Raw genomic sequence first — 23,107 nt, 5'->3', positions numbered from 1 at the left:
TATGTGGAACTTTGTCGAAAGCCTTCTGAAAGTCCAAATAAACCACATCCACTGGCTCCCCCTCATCAACTCTACTAGTTACATCCTCAAAAAAATTCCAGTAGATTTGTCAAGCATGATTTCCCTTTCGTAAATCCATGCTGACTCTGTGTGATTCTGCCACTGTTTTCCAAGTGCTCAGCTATTAAATCTTTTATAATGGACTCTAGAATTTTCCCCATTACCGACATCAGGCTGACTGGCCTATAATTCCCTGTTTTCTCTCAACCTCCCTTTTTAAATAGTGGGGTTACATTAGCTACCCTCCAACCTGTAGTAACTGTTCCAGAGTATAGAATCTCGAAAGATGATCACCAATGCATCCACTATTTCTAGGGCCACTTAAATACTCTGGGATGTAGCTTATCAGGCACAGGTGATTTATTGGCCTTCAATCTCATCAATTTCCCCAACACCGTTTCCCTACTAATACTGATTTCTTTCGGTTCCTCCCTCTCACTAAATCCTGTGTTCCCCAACATTTCTGTTATGTTATTTGTGTCCTACTCTGTGATGACAGAACCAAAGCATGTATTTAGTTGGTCAGCCACTTCTTTGTTCCCCCATTATAAATTCCCTTGTTCCTGACTGTAAGGGACCTACATTTGTCTTCACCAATCTTTTTCTCTTCACATACCTAATATGACAGCCGACGAGGATGGGATGAGGATGAGAATGCCAGGCAAAACTGTAACAGAACAATGGGCTGCCTTTAAAGAGATAGTTTGGGTACAGTCAAGCTACATACCCATGAGGGGGAAAAGGTAGGGCAAATGAAGATAGAGTTCCCTGGATGACAAGTGGGAAAGAGTGCAAGATGAAGCTGAAAAAGAAGGGAGGTATTATAAATGTCAGGTTGATAATAAAAGCGAGAACCAGGCTGAACATAGAAAGTTCAGAGCGGAAGTGATAAAGGAAAGAGAAACAGAGTGTACGAGAAGACTAGCGACTAACATAAAAGGGAATCCAAGTCTTCTTTTGGCACATTAATAGTAAAAGGATGGTAAAAAGAGGAATGGTGCCCATTCAGGACCAAAAAGAAGATTTTTCAAAGAGGCAGAGCATGTGACTGAGGTGTTAAGTGAGTACTTTGGATCGGTCTTTACCAATGATGATGCTTCCAAAGTCACAGTGGAGGAGGAGCTGGTTGATACACTGGATGGGGCAAAAATTGATAAAGAGAAGATATTAGGAAGGTTGATTGTACTTAAAATTGATAAGTCATCAAGACCAAATCGGATGCATTAGAGGATACGGAGAGAAGCAAGGGTGGAAATTGCAGAGGCACTGGCTATAATCTTCTAATCCACTTTAGAAAAAGGGATGGTGCCAGAGGATTAGTGAATTGCAAATGTCCCACCCTTGTTCCAAAAAGACTAAAGAAAAACCCAGCAACGGAAGGCTAATCAGTTTCACCTTAGTGGTGGAAAAGCTTTTAGAAATGATAATCTGGGTCAAATTTAACCATCACTTGGACAATTGTGGATTAGTTAAGGAAAGTCATGCTGGATTTGTTAAGGGCAAATCGTGTTCAACTAACTTGCTTGAACTTTTTTGTGATAAGAGGGTTGATGAGGGTAACGTGGTTGAGGTGTACATAACTTCCAAAAGGAACTTGATAAAGTGCCATATAACTGGCTTTCTAGTAAAGTTGAAGCCTATGGAATAAAAATGGAAGCATATTTACCAAAGTGGCTGAGTAACAGGAAATGAGTAGCAACAGTGAACGGTTGCTTTTTGGACTGGTGGAAGGTGGGGTTCCCCGTGAGTTAGTACTAAGGCCAGGATTTTCTGGCCCTGCCCATCACCTGGATCTTCCAGTCCTGCCGAAAGTCTATGGAGTTTTGGCTGGCCTGCTGCCTCCCCTGTGGCGGATCCCATCCTTAGACCACTGTTTTTCGTGAGTGATATTAACGACCTAGACTTGGGCGTACAGGGCACCATTTCAACGTTTGCGAATGACACAAAACTTGGAAATATTGTGAACTGTTAGAATGACAGAGATGGAGTTCAAGGGGACATTGACAGGCTGGTGGAATGGGTGGATACATGGCAGATGAAATTTAATGGACAGAAGTGCAAAGTGATACATTTTGGGAGGAAGAATGAGGAGAGATAATATAAAACAAAAAGAATAAATTCTAAAGGGTGTGCAGGAGCAGAGGGATCCAGGGACATAAGTGCACAAATCATTGAATAGGACACATGGCAGAACACATTGAGAAAGCGGTTAATAAGGCACACAGGGCCCTGGACTTTATAAATAAAGGCATGGAGTACAAAAACGAGGAGGTTATGGTAAACCTTTATAAAACATTGGTTCATGGAGTACAAAACCAGGAGGTTATGGTGTACCTTTATAAAACATTGGTTCATGGAGAATTATGTCCAATTCTAGGCACGACACTTTTAAGGAAGGATATGAAGGCATTAGAGAGGATGCAGAAAAGATTTACAAGAATTGTTCCTGGGATGAAGGACTTTAGGTATGAGATCAGACTGGAGAAGCTGGTGCTGTTTCCCTTAGAGAAGAGAAGATTGGGAAGAGATTTGATAGAGATGTTCAAAATCATGCGCGGTGATTGACTCTTAACTGTTCCTATTGGTGAAAGGTCAACTTGAACCACTGTGTTCCATGTGATGTAGGTACATTTACCGTGGTTTGATACAACTGAGTGGCTTGCTAGATCATTTAGAAGATAGTTAAGAGTCAATCACATTGCTGTGGGTCTGGAGTCATATGTAGCCCAGACTAGCTAAGTATTGCAGGTTTTTTTTCCTAAAAAGGACATTAATGAACCAGATGGGTTTTTGTGGCAACCCAGCAGTTCCACGATTGTTATTAAAGAGACTAACAATTTATTCCAGATTTATAAATTAATTGAATTTAAATTCCCCAGGTGCCATTGTGGGATTTGAACTCATGACTCCAGAGCATTAGTCTAGGCCTCTGGATTTCTAGTCAGTAACATTACCACAGGAACAAAATTTCACATCCAGGAACTTTGTACTGGAAAGGAAATAAAATTGAAATTGGAGAATTGTTTTCAACAGTTGACAATGCCCTCAGTTTGCCACATCATAGTACTTAATGTAAGTGAGCATTACATGCAAAAAAATTAAGTTTAAACTTGAGTTATTTTCACATTTGTATAATTGGAACTGAGTTATTTTCACATTTGTATAATTGGAACCTTGGAGACAGCTCCTCCCAAGTACATTCTGATGGTTTAAAGCAAACATAATTCTCTCCTGGAGGATACAACTCATTTTGCTATTAACAAATAAAACCATTGGTTCAAAATGCAGGTTTTCTTTGAAACTCTTCCTGTTTCATGAAGATGGTTGTGGTTGTTCGAGGTCAATCATCTCAGTTCCAGGAAATCAGTGCAGGAGTTCCTCAGGGTAGTGTGCTTGGCCCAGCCATCTTCAGCTGCTTCATCAGTGACCTTCCTTCCATCATAGGGTCAGAAGTGGGGATGTTCGTTGATGATTGCACAATGTTCAGCACCATTCGTGACTTCTCAGATACTGAAGTAGTCCATGTCCAAATGCAGCAAGACCTGGACAATATCCAAGCTTGGGCTGACAAGTGGCAAGGAACATTATGCCACACAAGTGCCAGGCAATGACCATCTCCAACAAGAGAGAATCCAACCATCGCCCCATGACATTCAATGGCATTTACGTCACTGAATCCCACCACTATCAACATCCTGGGGGTCACCATTGACCAAAAACTGAGCTGGACTAGCCAAAGAAATACTGTGGCTACAAGAGCAGGTCAGAGGCTAGGGATCACGTGGCAAGTAACTCACCTCCTGACTCCCCAAAGCCTGTCCAACATCCACAGGGCACCAGTCACAAGTCAGGAGTATGATGGGATACTCCCCACTTGCCTGGATGAGTGCAGCTCCAACAACATTCAAAAAGCTTGACACCATCCATGACAAAGCAGCCTGTTTGATTGGCACCCCATCCACAAAAATTCACACTGTCCACCCCCAATGCACAGTGGCAGCAGTGTGTACCATCTACAAGATGTATTGCAGGAGCTCACCAAGGCTCCTTAAATAGCATCGCCCAAACCTACCACCTGGACCATCTAGGAGGACAAAGGCAGCAGATACATGGGAACACCACCGTCTGGAAGTTCCCCTTCAAGCCACTCACCACCCTGACTTGGAAATGTAACACTGTTCCTTCACTGTCGCTGGGTCAAAATTCTGGAACTCCCTCCCTAACAGCACCGTGGGTTCAGGAAGGCAACTCACCACCTCCTTCTCAAGGGCAATTAGGGAACTACAATAAATGCTGGCCTAGCCAGCGATGCTCACGTCCCACTAATGAATTTTTAAAAAAATGTATAAACCCTTTTCCTACCATATTACACTAAAAAATTACAAATTCCATAAAATTAAAGAAGAAATGTCCTGTGGTATTTCAAAAACAACTTATTTTCTTAGGAGGCAAAACTGACCATTCTCTATGTGTGAAAATATTTCCACTTCGCATAAATTTGTAAAGAAAACACTGTAGGCCATCCAATAAGCAATCCAGCCACTCTCAGTGGTGTCAGTTTGGAAAAAAGTGAGAAAAATACAATAGTAAATAAAACGATGCTCCAATATGCAATAAAGGTTGTGAACTTAGTCCATTTACAACAAGAGAAACTTTGAAGGTTTTTTCTTTGAAAAACTAAATCAAAATAAATATTGAGTTTCCCCAATTATGGTTACCTGGGTCTCAAAAATTTTATTTATGCAGCAAAAATAGAGTCCATTGTCCAGCTGATTATGAATCTTAAATTCTGCATCTCCCACCTTATTAATTTTTAACTGAAACAGAAAATGCTGGAAAAACTCAGTAGGTCTGACAGCATCTTGTGGAGAGAAAACAGAGTTGAAGTTTAGAGTCCGTATGACTCTTCTTCAGAGCTAAAGAAAAATGTGATGAAATTTATACTGTTTAAGGGGGGTGGAGCAGGTGAAGTTGGTTAGACGGCCAGCGATAGCTGGGGACAAAGAAGAGTTAGACAAAGATGTCATGTACAAAAGGACAAATGGGGTGTTAATGGTAGTGGTATGGGCTAAAGGAGGTGCTGATGGTGGCATTAAGGTAAGAAAGCAGAATGTGATAATTGCAGGATAAGGGTAAGCACTTTGGAAAGAACAACATGAACAAGTGACAGATGACCCTGTGGTGGCGTAAAGACAACTATCGGGGGGCCCACTCAGTATTGAAAGGGTTAATGGAGCAATTGAATTAAATACTTGGGCCTAAGAGAAAAACACTGCAACCTTGAAGAACAATAGCATCTTGTCTGACCACGATAGCAGGATGGGCCTTGAGACATTCCATGTGCCTCTCTCTTGGGCCGAATGCAATCAAAGTTGTGATAGTCAAATTATAAACAATTGCACTTGTGGTGTAGGAATGGAAATTTACTGGAACATGGATTGGTCAGTAAACTTATGCAACTAAGTGGATTGAGATGTACAAAATTTACTGATTGGTTGTAAAATACTTTTAAGCATGTCTTTGTGTATTCTGCTGTAAGACGGCACAATAGCTCTCATTGTATTGTTCTCCCTTGTGCACAAGTAATAAATGGGGTTTCTATGTACTAATGATGCCTCGGTGTGATCAATCTCCAACAAACCTAATGGGGGTGGTGTGGAGGAAGGGAACGGTGATAGGAAAAAAGATCGAAAATAGGATAAAAGGTGGGGATAAACATGGAATAAAAATGAAAATAAATAAAATTAAGTGGATAAAAAATAAAATAAAAAAATGAATATTAAAAAATGGGGATCAAAAAGGGGTGAGGATGGAGGATAGTTCATGGTCTGAAGTTGTTGAACTCATTTTTAAGTTCGGAAGGCTGTAAAGTGCCTAATCAGAAGGAGGTGCTGTTTCTCCAGTTTGCGTTGGGCTTCACTGGAACATTGCAGCAGGCCAAGAACGGACATGTGGGCATGAGAGCAGGATGGTGTGCTGAAATGGCAAGCAACAGGGAGGTCTGGGTCATGCTTGCGGACAGACTGAAGGCTTTTCACAAAGCGGTCGCCCAGTCTGCATTTGGTCTCTCCAACGTAGAGGAGACCGCATTGGGAGCAGCGAATGTAGTAGACTAAATTGATGGAGGTGCAAGTGAAGCGCTGCATCACCTGAAAGGAGTGTTTTAGCCCTTGGACGGTGAGAAGGGAGGAGGAAAAGAGACAGGTGCTGCACCCTCTGCGATTGCATAGGAAGGTAGCATGGGAGGGGTTGAGGTGTTGGGGGTGATGGAGGAATGGACTAGGGTGTCCCGGAGGGAACAGTCCCTATGGAATGCCGAAGGAAAGATGTATTTGGTGGTGGCATCATGCTGCAGTTGACGAAAACGGTGGAGGGCGATCCTTTGAATGCAGCGGCTGGTGGTGAAAAGTGAGGACAAGGAGGACCCTGTCATGGTTTTGGGAGGGAGAGGAAGGTGTGAGGGCAGAGGCGTGGGAGATGGGTCAACCACAGTGGATGGGAAACCTCAGATAAGGAAAAAGGAAGACATGTCAGAAGCACCATTTTGGAAAGTGCCATCATCGGAACAAATGTGACAGGCAAAGGAACTGAGAGAATGGGATGGAGTCCTTACAAGAAGTCCTTACATTCTACTTTCTTATCTTAATGTCGCTATCAGCACCTCCTTTAGCCCGTACCACTATCATTAACACCCTCTTTGATCTTTTGTTCATGACATCTTTGTCAATCTCTCCTTTGCCCCCAACTATCGCTGGCCTTCTGCCCAGCTTCATCTGCTCCAACTCCTTAAACAGCATAAATGGCATCACATTTTTACTTCTCTTTAGTTCTGAAGAAGAGTTATTACAGACTCTAAACATTAACTCTTTTTTTCTCTCCACAGATGCTGTTAGACCTGTTGAGTTTTTCCAGCATTTTCTGTTTTTGTGTCAGATTTCTAGCATCTGCAGTATTTTGCTTTTATCTTATTCATTTTTATTTTGGGATGAAAGCTGTGCAGAGATAGGACGTTATCATGGTTCAAAGAGATCAGTAGACAACAACTGAAGGATGAAGTTCCATGATTCAAATGCTACATCCTCTTACCATGAAATGTAGCTATAACTTATTGACCAATTAATGAAAGAGGATATAATAATATAATAAAATTGATTGAGCTTAGCGTAGTGAAACCAACATCCTACAACTCATTATATCAGGAATATGAGTCACTATTTCAGCACAATGCATTTGGTTTATTTTGTCAGTTATTGATCCTGTAGCAACTATATGTTACAATCTGTGAAACCTAAAATATTGAATATACTAGCTTACCTTATTGAACCATCCAGGATTTTTCTTTTTTGCCATTGCAAGAGTTGTGCCAAAACCTGCTAGCATCCCAGCAGTAGCTACAGAACCAAGGAACAGACTACCTAGCAAAATACCATAAAATATTTAAGATAATTTTCTCATGTTGTACATTTTAGAGAATAAGATAGATAATAGATGAATTAATGGAAACGATGGTTGTGAGTATCTAAACAGTACAGACCCCAAGAATTGCAATGAAAATGTATTTTCTCATGCTGTGATACTGAATTTTAAGCAATTTAGGAATGCTAAATTTCACAGAAGCTTTGATTTTACCATTACTATTTTGTCTATTCAGTACATTAAAAGAAACTCAAGGTTGTAAACGCATGTTATTAAACTTGTAAAACAAGGAAGGTGCCAGGCTAAATTGGGGCAGTGATGGAAACACTAAATTAGGTTAAGCCAGATTGCAAAATTGCAAGGCAGGGGTAGAAGTCATACAGAGTTACACAAAGCCCTGGTTAGAAAACACCTAGAGTACTATGAACATTTTTGGGCACCACACATTAAGGATATATGAGTCTTGGTATGTCTAACAGGTCAATGTGTGGGTGAAAAGAGTTAGCCTGCTTTCCATGGCTGTGTGCTAGTTTCATTTTCATCCTACACTGCTAGCCAATAATGCAAAAGAGGGGGCCAAATATGCAAGTCTCTCCCTGTCAGTACATAGCCTCTCCATCAGCAAGTCATCAGCTGTGCCTCCTCATGTTGACACACGGAAACTGGGTCTCTATTGGCCCCAGGCTAAAGCTTCAGCGAAACTCAGAGGAGGTTTGGCCCCAGACATGCAATGTGTAGGCCCACCAGCAGTGGATATGCTCTCCTGAACCAAACTCCCAGCTATGGGCAAATAGCTCCATTGCCTTGTGGATACCTTAGGAGAGTGGAGGGCTTGGGAATAAACCACGACAAAAGGCTAAACGAATCTATCTAAACATGTCATCTTTCTGGTAACTCCTGCCACCAAGCTGGTACCAAACAGTGCTTTGCGTTCCTTTGGACTCAACTGGGGAGGTCAAGAGAGGGACCCTGATGCTTGGACAGCCCAGGGTCTCCAAACATTTTGCTCAAGTTTGTGCTTGAAACTGGAGTACACTGCAGAGCATTAGCACAATATGGGAGACAGCAGTTAAGAGCGTTCACCCCAACTCAACTGGAGTAGTAAAATTGGTTTTATGAGCTGTCTCTGTCAACGAGAGGGACCATTGGTTCCCACTAGTCAGTTACCGCTCACCTCAAGTCAGGCAGCCCCAGACTAATAAGGTGCTGATCTGCCAAGGTCTATCTGTTTCAATGGGTTGTTGGAGTTTAGAGTCTCTGCTCTACAAGTGGACAGAATCTATCATACCAGGCAAACAAATGAAACAAATAAAAAGATGTCAACTCTTCAATTGACAAGCTGGAACTTCAAGGCCTTGTACATGGGATTGACAGATGACTTGCAACTGATCGATAACACGTGTAAGGCAGCTATGATTAACATGGAACTTGATAGGCTGAACATAGCACCCCCTCAAGAGGGCAGGCTCACAGAGCGGCAAGAAAAACATTTGCACTTTCATGCGGCAGAGGGAGAAATCAGAGGAAATGTGTGTGCAAGGTGTAGGACTCCCCCCACCACTGTTCTCCTCTACAGAGGCGAAAGACCAGTTCTATGAGGAGCTCAACACTGCTATCAACAGAATCCCCAAGTCAGAACATTTTTACCTACTGGGGATTTCAACACAAGAGTGAGCATGGACCATGAGGCATGGCCCTCCTGCCTCGCACATCATGGCCTGGGAAAGTTAAATGAGAATGGACAGAGACAGCTCCAGCTTTGTTGTTATCACAAGCCTTGAGTAACTAATACCTTGTTTCATAACAAACCATAACACAAGGTGTCCTGGATACATCCAGGATCAGGGCATTGGCACCAGCTGGTCCTGATCATCAGCAGACGTAACTCTCTGAACAGCTTTCTTAACACACGTAGCTACTGCAGCGCTAACCGAGATAACTGCTGTCTCCCATGTCGTGTTAAAGATCTGCAGTGAAACTGGAATGTCTTCCCCAGGACGCAAGCTTGGGCAAAATATTTGGAGACCCTGGGCTGTCCAAACATCAGGGTCCCTCTCTCGCCCTTCCCAGTTGAGTCCAAAGGAACACAAAGCACTATGTTTGGTACTGGCTCAGTTGCAGGAGTTACCAGAAAGATGACATGTTTAGATGTGCACCAGGGTCAGGATGTCTTGCAGTTTTTCTCTTTCAAAGCAGAAATGCTATCCTTGTATTATCAGCCATGCTGCCTACAGTTCCTCAACTAAATTGAGGAGGTGCTTTCCGGCATTCCCACACAGAGTGCAGAAATGAAATGGAATATACTTTAGGATACCGTCTGCAATACGGCACTCTCAACACATGAGAAGCAAGAGCAGAAAACTATTATGACTAGTTTGAGGCTAACATCATTATGACGGAACCTGTCATTGAAGCCAAGCAGCCCACTTACATTAATTACAACAGACCCAAGCGAGAAGACTCAGAATGCACCAATCACCGCTCAAAGTGAAGTCCAACAGAGTGCTAGGCAGTGCACCAATAACCACAACTTTGCTAGGATAATCAGATGTCCTTTGACACAGGGCATGTTAGCAGCATGCGGGAAGGGATCAAAGAGACAACGGGTCAATCAGCAAAAAAATCAGCTCCATTGAAAACAAAGGCAGGGGAGCTCATCACCAACTGCAATAAACAGTTGGAGGTGGGTGGAACACTATCTTACATTGTACCCTTGCAAGAACACTGTCCCCGAGCAAGCTCCAGACATCATAGAATGCCACTTTCCAAAACAGTGCTTCAGACATGTCTTCCTTCTTCCTTAACTGAGGTTTCCCCCCCCATAGCGGTTGACAGGGCCCTCAATCATGTCTGACCCATCTCCTGCGCCTCTGCCCTCACACCTTCCTCTCCCACCCAGAACCATGATAGGGTCCCCCTTGTCCTCACTTTTCACCCCACCAGCCTCTGTATTCAAAGGAGCATCCTCAGCCAACTCCAGCATGATGCCACCACCAAATACATCTTTCCTTCAACCCCCTGTGGGCATTCCGTAGGGACTATTCCCTCTGGGACACCCTGGTCCACTCCTGCATCACCCCCAACACTTCAACCTCCTCCCACTGCACCTTCCCGTGCAATCGCAGAAGGTGTAACACCTGCTCCTTTACTTCCTCCCTCCTCATCGTCCAAGGGCCCAAACACTCCTTTCAAGTGAAGCAACATTTCACTTGCACCTCCCTCAATTTGGTCTACTGCATTCGCTACTCCCAATGCGGTCTCCTCCACACTGGAGGGACTGAACGCAGACTGGGTGACACTTTGCGGAACACCTTCGGTCTGTCCACAAGCATGACTCAGGCCTTCCTTTCGCTTGCCATTTCAACACACCAGCCTGCTCTCATGCCCACAAGTCCGTCCTTGGCCTGCTGCAATGTTCCAGTGAAGTCCAACGCAAACTGCAGGAATAACACCTCATCTTCAGATTAGGCACTTTACAGCCTTCCAGACATAACATTTAAGTTCTATAACTTCAGACCAGGAACTCTCTCCTCCATCCTCAACTGTTTTGGATCAGCTTTTTTAAATATTCATTTTTTCTCCCCACTTTTTAAATTATTTTAAAAAAAGTTATTTCCAGTTTCGCTCATTTTTTTAGCCCCAGATTTTAGCTTATTTTCGATTTTTTTTCCCACCGTCGTCCCCTCCCCCTACCTCATCCCCACTAGGGTCACCTGTCATTTTCCAGAGTGCTTACCCTGGTCCGGCCATTTTCACATTCTACTCTTCCTACTCTTAATGTCATCATAAGCACCTCCTTTAGCCAGCACCACCACCATCAACACCCCTTTGATCTTTCGTTTATGACATCTTATGCAATCTCTCCTTTGCCTCCACCCATCTATAGCTCGCCTTCTATACACTTCACCTGTTCCACCCTCCCTTAAATAGTATACATTTCACCACATTTCTACTTCCCTTTAGCTCTGAAGAGTCATATGGACTCGAAACATTAACTCTGTCTTTCTCTCCACAGATGCTGTCAGACCTGCTGAGTTTTTCCAGCATTTTTTGTTTTTGTTTCAGATTTCCAGCATCCTCAGTGTTTTGTCTTTATCTTAATGTTTAACTCACTGCCACTTCTCTTCCAGGAATGCCTAACTTGAAGAAGTACTCCTCTTCTCGCTGACAGGATTTCCGCTTGTCTCTTTTGCCCTGTTCGCCTTCATCGCTTTCCATTTCCCTCCTGGTGTTTGACAAGGTGTTTACTAAAAATCACTTTCATAGCCACGTTTCCTTCCTCCGTGACTGTCCCCATCCCTGACTTACCCATGAGGATTCCAGCTGAAGTTCCATCCCTCATGTTTCAAATCCTCCCAGGATTACAGGTGTCTCTGGGATATACAACACTCCTCGGACTGCTGTCCTTGCCACATCCTGAGATCCGCACTCAGTGCCATGCGCCGCCATATGAACACACTCGACCTCCCTCCAGCAGCACCGACTCACCCTATCTCAAAGCTGTCCTTGCCCCCAGTTTCATTTTATGCTTTGTCTCATCCGATGCCTTAACAAGAAACTATATCTCTTTCTTTCAGGTGTTAAGGAACACAAGCTCCAACAACTCATTGATGCCCATCCAGGACCCTCCACCTCTTCCCGTCCCTCTGACCCCATCCCGTCTTCTAATTCCTGCCCTTGCCATGTATTCATCATATCCCCTGACCTTCCCCTCTCTGGTGCTGAATGTTCAGTACTCAGCAAAGGTATCGGTTTCATATTCCCTTATTCCCTCACCTCAATGAATTCTGGGCTCATTACAATACCGAGCTCCTCTTCCGCCGCCTTCGTCTCTGTGCTCACTTCTTTGGGCAGGAGTCCTCCCCCCGTTCCATGGATCCTTTCACCCGCCTCCAGTATTCTCTATCCACCTGGGCCCCTCCCTCTGGCCTTGATCTTTTCATTGAGAGCTGTCGGCATGACATCGGCCGTCACAATTTCTCTGCTCCTCTCACCCGCTCTAACCGGTCTCCTTCTGAACTTGCCACACTCTGTTTTCTCAGATCCATCCTTGACTTTGTTATCAAATCTGCTGACAAGGGTGGTGCTGTTGTTGTCTGGTATACTGGCATTTGCCTCGCAGAGGCTGAGCACCAACTCTCAGACACTTCCTCCTACCTGCCCCTGGACCATGACCCCACCATCGGACACCAAACCATTGTAAATGACCTCATCTCCTCTGGAGATCTTCCCTCCACAGCTTCCAACCTCGGGCAGCCTACTTCTACCTCCTCTCTAAAAACCACAAAGGGGACTGTCCCGGTAGAGTAATCGTGTAAGCCTGTTCCTGCCCCACTCATTTTTTCCTATCTTGACTCCATTCTCTCTCCCCTTATCAGTCCCTTCCCACCTAAATCTGATTCCTCTTATGGCCCTAACCACCTCCTCTTCATCATGGATGTCCAATCCTTCCACACCTCCATTCCCCATCAGGATGGCCTGAGGGGTCTCCGCTTCTTCCTTGAACAGAAGCCCGAAGAATCCCCATCCATCACCACTCTTCTCCGCCTGGCTGAACTTGTTCTCTCACTGAACAATTAGCCCTTAAACTTGTCTCGCTTCCTCCAAATAAAAGGTGTGGCTATGGGCCCCAGTTATGCCTGTCTCTTTATGGGATATGTGAAACATTCCATGTTTCAGTCCTACTCAGGCCCCCTCCCACAACTCTTTTTTCAGTACTTCGATGACTGTTTCGGTGCTGCTTCATGCTCTCGTCTGGACCTGGAAAAACTTATCAATTTTGCTTTCAATTTCCATCCCTCCCTCACTTTCACAAGGCCCATCTCCAACATTTCCCTTCCCTTCTTCAACCTCTCTGTCTCAATTTCAGGTGATAGACTGGCCATCAATATTCAAAACAAGCCCATCGACTCCCACAGCTACCTTGACTACAGCTCCTCACACCCTGTTTCCTGTAAGGACTCCATCCCATTCTCTGAGTTCCTTCGCTTCCGTTGCATTTGTTCTGATGATGCACTTTCAAAAACAGTTCCTCTGACAAGTCTTCCTTCTTCCTTAACAGGGCCCTCAACCGTGTCCGACCCATCTCCTGTGCCTCCGTCCTCACGGCTTCCTCTCCCTCCCAGAACCATTATCGAGTCCCCCTTGTCCTCACTTTTCACCCCAGCAGCCTCCGCATTCAAAGGATCATCCTCCGCCATTTCTACCAACTCCAGCATGATGCCACTGCCAAACACATCTCCCCCTCACTCCGTCGGCATTCTGTAGGGACCATTCCCTCCGGGACACCCTGGTTCACTCCTCCATCACCTCAACCCCCTCCCATGGCACGTTCCCATGCAATCATAGAAGGTGCAATGCCTGCCCCTTTACTTCCCCTCTCCTCACCGTTCAAGGGCCCAAATACTCCTTTCAAGTGAAGCAGCAATGCTCTCCTCCATCCTCACCCTTTTTTGATTCCCTTTTGTCAATATTCATTTTTATTTTTAAATGTTTTTTCCCCCACTTATTTTTATTATTTTTTAAAATGTATTTCCATTTTTATTCACTGTTTTATCCCCAGTTTTTAACCTATTTTCAATTGTTTTCCTCCATCACCGTCCCCTCCCCCTACCTGACCCCCACTAGGGCCATCTGTCACTTGCTCATGTTGTTCTTTCCGGAGTGCTTATGCCATTATTACATTCTGCTTTCTACTCCTAATGTCACCATTAGCACCTCCTTTAACCAGTACCACATTAACACCCCTTTGCCCTTTTGTTTATGACATCTTTTGCAATCTCTCCTGACTCCACCTATCGCTTGCCTTCTATCCAGATTCACCTGTTCCACGCGCACCCCCCCCCCCTCAATTCCTTAGCCTCCGTCGTATCTGTTCTGATGATGCTACCTTCAAAAACAGTTCCTCTGACATGTCCTCCTTCTTCCTTAACCGAGGTTTTCCACCCACGGTCGTTGACAGGGCCCTCAACCATGTCTGGCACATCTGCCCTCACGCCTTCTTCTCCCTCCCAGAAACATGTCCCTTGTCCTCACTTATCACCCCACCAGCCTCCGCATTCAAAGGATCATCCTCCAACATTTCCGACAAACTCCAGCATGATGCCACCACCAAACACATCTTCCCTTCACCCCCCGGCGGCATTCCATAGGGATCGTTCCCTCCGGGACACCCTGGTCCACTCCTCCATCACCCCCTACTCCTCAACCCCCACCCACGGCACCTCCCCATGCATACGCAAAATACGCAACACCTGCCCCTTCACTTCCTCTCTCCTCACCGTCCAAGGGCTCAAAAACTCCTTTCAAGTGAAGCAGCATTTCACTTGCATTTCCCCCAACTTAGTCTACTGCATTCGTTGCTCCCAATGCAGTTTCCTCTACATTGGAGAGACCAAATGCAGATTGGGCGACCGCTTTGCAGAACACCTTCGGTCTGTCCGCAAGAATGATCCAGACCTCCCTGTCGCTTGGCATTTTAACACTCCACCCTGCTCTCTTGCCCACATGTCTGTCCTTGGCTTGCTGCATTGCTCCAGTGAAGCTCAACGCAAACTGGAGGAACAGCACCTCATCTTCCGACTAGGCACTTTACAGCCTTCCGGACTGAATATTGAGTTGAACAATTTTAAGATCATGAACTCTCTCCTCCATCCCCACCCTCTTTCTGATTTTCCCCCTATTTTTGTTGTTTCCAATAATTTATATAGATTTTTCTTTTCCCACCTATTTCCATTATTTTTAAATGTATTCCATCCATTGTTTTATCTCTACCTTTTAGCCTTTTTCAATTCCTTCACCCCACGCCACTCGGGCTATCTGTACCTTGCTCGTCCTGCTTTCTACCCTTAATTAGCACATTCCTTTAGATAATATCACCACCTTCAACATCTCTTTGTCCTTTTGTCTGTGACATCTTTTGGTTATCTCCACCTATCACTGGCCCTCTATCCTGCTTTTCTTGTCCCACCCCCCTTAAACCAGCTTATATTTCACCCCTTTTCTATTTTTCCTTAGTTCTGTTGAAGAGTCATGTGGACTAGAATCGTTAACTGTGCTCTTCTCCACAGATGCAGCCAGACCTGCTGAGATTTTCCAGGTATTTTTATTTTTGTTTCAAAAGGACATAGGCAAGTTGGTGAAATGGATGGACAAGTGGCAAATGAAATTCAATGTAAAGAAGTGTGAAGTGATTCATTTTGCAGGAAGAATGAAGAGAGACAATATAAAACAAAGGATACAATTCTAATGGGACTGCAGGGGCAAACAGACCTGGGTGTATATGTGCGTAAATCGTCGAAGGTGGCAGGACAGGTTGAGACTGCAGTTAATAAAGAACACAGTATCCTAGGCTTTATTAGGGGTATATAGTGCAAAAGCAAGCAAATGATGTTAAAGCAGTATAGAACACTGGTTTGGCCTCAACGGAGCATTGGATTCAGTTCCGGATGCCACACTTTAGGCATTAGAGACAGTGCATAAAATATTTACAAGAATGGTCCCAGGGATGAGGAACTTCGGTTACATAGATAGATTGGAGAAGTTGAGGCTGATTTTTTTGGATAGAAGATTGAGAGAAGATCCGGTACAGATATTCAAGATCATGAGGGGTCTGGACAGAGTAGGTAGTTAAAACTGTTCCACTAGTGTAAGGATCGAGAACAATGGGGCACGGATTTAAAATGATTATCAAAAGAAGCAATGGAGACATGGGGAAAAACTTTTTCAAATAGTGAGTGGTTGGAAAATAGAACACTTTGCCAGAGAATGTGGTAGAAGCAGGTTTAATCAAGGCATGCTAGAAGGAATTGGATTATCTGAAAAAGACAATGTGCAAGATTATGGGGAGTAGGCAGGGGAGTGGCACTAGGTAAAATGCTCCTTCAGGGAGTCGGCACAGACATGATGGCCTCCTTCTGTGCCATAACAATTCTGTGATTCTGAGAGCTAGCATGTCGGAGGGGAAAACCTTTGAACAATCCATTTGTATTCTACTTTGCACACTCTTTGACCGGAAAGACATCAGTATGCTGCTGACCATTTTTAAGCGTCACCGTTATCCAACGAGAATGCCAGAGCAAAAGCAGAAGAAATAGCAAAGCAACAACGTAAAGCAAAAGTGTACTTCAACAAGCAAACACAAGCAAGGAAACCATGATTTAAAGTTGGAGATTGGGTTTACATCAAATGACCAAATCTTGACCACAAGCTGGCATCATCTCTATCAGACTGCGTGGTTGCTCAGTGCCAATGCTTACCTGTTGCATCACAACAGAAAGTGGAACACAAAACGCGCGATGGCGAGCAGAGCAGGATACTGAGGATAGCGATTTATGAGGATCTATTTCATTTTCCGATGAGTAACCAATGTCCATCATCTGCCTCATCGAGGTGATCACGCGCAAGCACTGCCTCAAATTTGCAGATTTCAGCGCCGTCGAGGTGATCAGAACCATACAGCACTCAAGCTGTGGTCTAACCAATACACACAAAAACGCTCAACATTTATATAAGCAACTTCCAAAAAGAGAAAATCTTAGCATACAAGTATTGAAATAAAATAAAATACATTTACCTTTAATCATCTGCATTTTACTTTCCGCAGTGGACCCGAGTGTCTCGCTGTGGGCCTGTGGAACGGGGTCTCTCATAACACAACCACATTTAATCTCTCCCAGACTGACCGTGGTTTTATCAGTCGCCATCTCTAAATTTCCCCGATTTGACAGAAACCAAAGTTAACTATTTGCCCGTTTACTTTAACATAAAAATCTCGAATGCAACCTGACAACTTCTAGCACGCATTCTTTGACGAGCTAACAACAATCAACCCTCGTTCCTCGTTGTATTTATTTGTTATTGCTGCAATTCTCCACTTTACATTTCTATCAATCTCTACTACAAAGAAACCTTCAGTTCTTCGGCAGACAGAACAAGCGCACCGATGTTCATGTGTGACCGATAATAACCTGGAGCCAAGTCCCCCACCCCCCAAACACACACACACACACACACACACACACACACACACACACACACGGACTGAGGTTAATGAGCTGCTCATACCAGATCACATGACCAGCCTCACGGCAGCATGGGAAATGTAGTCTTCCCGTGATTTTTGGCTAATAGCTTCGGGTATGAGCCATCTTGTATGGACTACGGCTCCCAGAATGCTGCAGAGCGGTGTGCTGTGGATAGGTGACCGGGCTGCTGTGTTGTGCTGGATAGTCAGGGTCCGGTTTGTCTCTGTTCTTCTGGACTTTGAGAGTCAGGTGGCGGCAGTGGGCGCCGTTTCCTTTCTCTTTTTATCACTGTTTCCTTCGAGCAGGTTTCCGTCTTGGACGCTGTTCTGATTGGTTACTCCGAAGGCTGCTGTTAGCTTCAGTTGAAGAGGATATTTGGAGAGTCCCCTTTTGATTGTGTCATATTTAAACAGAAGACATTTCCCGGGGCCGGATCGCTGCTGCGGTGAAAACGGAAGGAGTTGTTTACAGAGTGTGTCCGTGTTCAGGAGGCAGCAACGATTCAACATCCAACCCCCACGCTCCCCTCCCCCCTGCTCTCCAGGAGCCATTTTTCGTGCTGAAAATTCGCTTCGGAAATGCGGCGGCTAACTGGAAACAACCCCGGCCTGAGGTCTGTCAGTTTTCATTTTGAAACCAGTTAACATCTTTACTGCTGGCACATTAAGTTTCAAGGCGGGCGGAAATAACGCCCATGGGTGAGAAAGACCGAGAAGCGATTCATCAATCGGCGCACACATGGACACCGAATTGTGAAACGGCTGTTTGAAGACATCCCCATTATTTATAAACATCGAGGAAAATGGTTCGGTCCCCGAGGGCTCAGGATTGTGAGGGGTTCCTCTTAAGTTTCGTTTGTTAAATTCGTAAAAGGCTCTGGAGTGAACCTGAATATGTAGAATCACATATTGGTGAAATATTGAAACGATTTCATGTGGCAGTTTTTAACATTTTATTAACCGAAAAATTATTAAGAAAATCAAATTGATTTAAAGTAGGACTCACATCAGGTGCGTCAGATATTGGCAGAACATTCAATTCTGTTTGGATATCAGGAAAAAAGGGGTTGTTTTGATTTATTTCAATAATGATTTGGAGTCAAAATGTAATTGGAACAAACAGCAAAATGTGAGCCCCGAGGAAAATGAATACAAACCTATAATAGTGCTGGATGTTAACATGCGAGTCGACACAGGCGGCGAGGAAATCCGTACATATCCAGGGTTGGGATATTATCGTGTTCCCAATATTCACTTATTTTAAATAATTGTCTTTCTTTCGGGACTGAGAGATAACAATCCACGCATTGATGCCGCCCCCGATGAAACAGTGCGAATACAGTCAGATTACTACGCAGAGTTCGTCACCCATGGAGTCTCCCAAAAAGAAGAAAATTCCGCGGAGGAAATGGGAAGTTTTCCCGGGAAGAAATAAATTTCACTGCGATGGCAGGATCATGATGGCCAGGCAAACTGGAGTCTTCTATCTGACACTTGTCTTAATTGTGGTCACCAGTGGACTTTTCTTTGCATTCGAGTAAGTAATGTTGATTCATAATTTCATTTGTTTTTATGGTTTTTAAAACTCTTGAAATCTAATTTTCCTAGATGTGGAATAATAGTAAATACATCTGTTGGTTTGCAGTAAAATATGTTTCAAACTGAGAAAACTCACACAAGCAGGTTTAATATTTTTGTTGCAGTTACAGGTTGTATTCTGTAGGGTGTCAAAAGTGTGAATTGTCTTCTAGTCTAGTGTGCATGTGACCCAATGATCCAAACATGTTACAGTTACCCATGGCATAGTGTTTTTGTTCGAAGTTTTCTCATCAACTCTGCAATGGGGTTGAAAAAATGCATGTTGTCTCCTCAGAGTAAAACATTCCCTAACTGCGTCAAAGCAATGGTGAGGTGAATGTCACTGGCCGTTATTTATGTGCAACTAGTGTTGTTGCTTCAGGCAAGGGGATGGAAATAAGGTTAAACTCAAAAATCCAAAATTGGTTATCCCAGTTGTGCTGCTCTTGCCATTAGCTTAGCGTAAACCACATGTGGCTGACTGGCTCAAGCTTGAAATGCTTTGAGCTTTGTGAGGTTGCTCTATTTGCGAAGTAGATACTAAGTAATCTGGCCACAATAAGTTGTGTCTTGTACATTCCCACCTGAGTACCTTTTTTAATGATGTGATCAGTTTAATTACTGCGAAGAAGCCTCTCTGGTTCTGTAAATTAACTATTACAATTGTGGAGTCTCATTCCTTTAAGGCTTTAGTTATTGGAGATTTTAAAAATGCCAAATTTCAAATTAAAAAGCTTTCATTTTTCCTTTGCTTTTCCTCCCTCTTAATCCACTCTTGCTTTTCCTTTATTTCTTTCTGTACCCAAATGACATTAAATTCACCCACTCTAATTTACACTTCCTTCTCAGTTCTTGCATTATTAATTTCACAATCCTTCAATCTGATCAGTTAAACACTTGCTTGCTTTGTTTACTCAGATTTGGATGCCCAGGTTGCATTTGCGCTGTTACCAACTTGCACTTTCAGCAACTTGCCATGCCAAAAGCATAATGCATAAATGCTTTTGGAATTAGGGGATGTCAGAATCAACTGAACCTTTAACCCCTTTACTCAAGTTCTGAAGTGATTTGAAGTGATATCCTCATAGGTGATCGTGGTTATATTTTATTCAGCATAAGTAGGACAGGACACACCATGTTTGAGCTGTAGTATCAAAGCACAACAGCCCTGGGTAGAAGAATGATCTCCATGTGACTATCCCTAATGGCTGTGCCTCAGGAACCATTGCATTTGTCATCATACCTCTCTCTGCACCTTAAGTGTTTAGAGCACTCTTGCTACATAACAAAGCCTATGGAAACTGATTTAACCTAATCATTACCCTGTTGTGATTTGAGCTGCCCAATTGCAAGAGATGTTAAGTACCCAGCTGCCGGCCCAAGTAGTGTTTCATGACTCCTGTTTTTTTCACTCTTGGATCCTTATCAGCACGTGACATTTCAGGGCTAGTGCCTAGCGGAAGCATGGAAAACATGGTGGCCTTGGTACTCTGATGTCTTCCTTAGGATTCAAAGCACTATTGTTTCCATGCCTTGTGTCTGAACCTCTTGAATTCTACTGAGATGTTGATCTTTCAGTTCTCGCATGGCAGCTAGTCTGTTTTCATGTTCTGCTTGAATTTCAGTTCCAGTTTATCTTCTTACCATTTGGTTCCTTTTAAACATTTAAGGTCAATAAAACACTTGGTTACTGAAGGACCAGACCACAATTTCCCACCATGTCACCTTTCAGTCACTTCTATCCAGAGTATAGTCAAAATATAGTTCAGTATAAGCATTGTACCACAAATGGTGAAAAGTCTAATTTAAAATCAGCCAGTCACAGAATTTAAGTTAACACTCCTGAATTATCAAGAAAATCCTTGTAGGGATTTCCTAATGTGCAAGGGGAAGTCCAACTAAGAGCAGTTAACATTTGATACACTGCTACAGCAAAATTTGTTCCATTATTAGAAACTGGCCCTTATAGTGATATAGGTATATTTTTGGCATGCAGAAATATTAGTCCCCTTATTGAAACTGTTGGAAGTCAGTGGTTAAACTGAAATTTAAAAGATGGCACAATCCTTACAATAATTTGACTGTCCAGAACCTTTGACATCAAAAATTATGGAGGGTAAGGTTAATAGTGGTATGGAGGGCAACCATAGTAACAAGGATGGCAGGTAGTTTCATGAAATATATTAACCACTCTAATATATTCCCCTCCCACACTTTCAAATTAAATCTTCCCATTAATGAAAAAAGCTTCTTCAAATAAAGATATCTTGACCCTAAACCAAAAACAAACCTAACCCCACCATAAAGCAGAACTTAATTTCTCTACCATAAGTACCTAGTGAGACAAGATTTATAACGGTCCTTATGGAGATTTGAGAAAGTGCTGGAGATCGAGATGTGGATGCAGATCTGCTTCACTTCTATTTTAAGGACTGGTGGTTGCATCCAATCAACTTGTACTCAGCTCTCCCAGTGTTGCTAATACCATAACTCTCAGAATATATTAGGCCTTCAAATATACACATGCTCTGGTTTTTGTGAATGAAGAGTCAAATTTGCCTTATCGCCATGCATAATATACACCTGGGCTTTTGCAATACTGTGGTCAAAATGACACTCAATTGGTAAAAGTAGTGATCAAGCCTGATTAAGCTAAAGGACCCATTTCCACCATAGTTTAAGTGGCCGGTTCTCAATACTCAAATAGATCGAATGAGGCCACAATGTTTATCGATTGATTGAATGTAGAATGTGACATGCATAAAGCAGAATTCTTTGTACTAATGTTTTGAGTTTAAAATTTAAGCCATCAACATAGCGGAGGAAAGAAGTTACATGGCAACCTTGAAATTTAAGGTGATGGAATTTCCTGAAAATCATGGTAACAGAGTTGCAGCAAAGTGAATAAGGCAAACACTAGATTTTGAAACTCAAAGGACAAGTTGAAGTCCCAAGGCAAGCAAATCAAAGCTCCTGGACATGAAAGAAAGGCTCAGCATCCACAGCTCAAGCAACGATTTCTGGAATATATTCACCACCGTTGAGCAAATTGATGTGCAGTCAGCAATGTAAAAATTTGTTTGAAAGCCCTTTAAATCATGAAAGGTTTTGACCCCTGTATTACCTTTAAAACATCTCTGAAATGGTTTGACCTCTTCATGCAAAGACACATGTGATGCATTTCGATCTCGCAATACACCTGATGACTTTGAAAACCATGTGAGTACCAGCATCATGTCCTTTATATAATGCTGTGTAAGCAACATGATAGTGCCTCCACGTTGTTAATGCAGATCAGACTCCCCAAACATTTGACGTTTCTGTTCAGTCAAACCATGGCTATAAAAGGAGAAAAATTGGAGCACCTTAAAATCAACTGGCATCAAAGAGAATAACTTCACCATGATAGTTGGAGCATGTGGAGATGGGGAAAGGATGCCACCATATTTTATCTTAAAAATAAAACTGCTAAAGAATATCGCACGGCTATAAGGTATGATCATTCGTGAACATGAAAAGGGTTTGATACTTGAAGGCTTGACCAAGGACTGGTTGTGTAACGTGGAGCAAAGGTCCGATTTGGGAATGTTGTATGCTGGCCCTTGATGGTTTTAGGTGTCATCAAATGTCATGCATCAGAGGTATCCTAGATGATAATCACAGAATCTCACAGTGCAGAAGAGGCCCTTCGGCCCATCGAGTCTGCACCGACACGTGAGAAACAGCTGACCTACCTACCTACCTAATCCCATACAGAATCACACAGATCTTGTCATCATTCCTGCGGTATGACAGGCCAGTTGCAAGTGATTAATGTCAGCTGCACCTAACCATTTAAACAGCAAATGTGCCAAAAATGGATTGAGTGGCTCTACTTTGGAGCATATGTGTATGTACTGTTGGGGCAATCAGAAGAAACCAGATCTTTTGCTCACTAACCAATGAGTCATAAAAGGCTAAGGTGCCATTAATCTATCCCTGATCCAGAATGGCTTTAAGAAGTGTTGGCTCAGAAGACAACATCCTCTG

The 23,107-nt window shown here is 43.3% G+C and overlaps 2 protein-coding genes across 12 annotated transcripts in view; one reads left to right on the top strand and one right to left on the bottom strand.

Annotated features, from left to right (window-relative positions):
* tmem242 (transmembrane protein 242) overlaps positions 1 to 17,673 on the bottom strand; it is a 39,137-nt gene extending 21,464 nt beyond the window's left edge. For both annotated transcript variants that reach the window (XR_005946471.1, XM_041216127.1), the window contains exons 1-2: positions 17,051 to 17,673; positions 7,375 to 7,475 (exon numbers count right to left, since the gene is read on the bottom strand). Coding sequence is in view for 1 of the 2 variants with exons in the window: in XM_041216127.1 (XP_041072061.1) it covers positions 7,375 to 7,475; positions 17,051 to 17,180 (231 nt within the window). In the remaining variant the exon portion in view is untranslated. The remainder of the gene's footprint in view (positions 1 to 7,374; positions 7,476 to 17,050) is intronic.
* Positions 17,674 to 17,768: 95 nt separating this feature from the next.
* zdhhc14 (zinc finger DHHC-type palmitoyltransferase 14) overlaps positions 17,769 to 23,107 on the top strand; it is a 253,360-nt gene continuing 248,021 nt past the window's right edge. For 9 of the 10 annotated variants that reach the window (XR_005946467.1, XR_005946466.1, XR_005946468.1 and 6 more), the window contains exon 1: positions 17,769 to 19,037. Coding sequence is in view for 6 of the 10 variants with exons in the window: in XM_041216079.1 (XP_041072013.1) it covers positions 18,811 to 19,037 (227 nt within the window). In the remaining 4 variants the exon portion in view is untranslated. The remainder of the gene's footprint in view (positions 19,038 to 23,107) is intronic. The other variant, XM_041216088.1, reaches the window with a different exon arrangement.

The sequence above is a fragment of the Carcharodon carcharias genome, chromosome 2 (genome assembly GCF_017639515.1).
Source record: "Carcharodon carcharias isolate sCarCar2 chromosome 2, sCarCar2.pri, whole genome shotgun sequence".
NCBI lineage: Eukaryota > Metazoa > Chordata > Chondrichthyes > Lamniformes > Lamnidae > Carcharodon > Carcharodon carcharias.
This window is presented reverse-complemented; position numbering and strand designations above follow the sequence as displayed.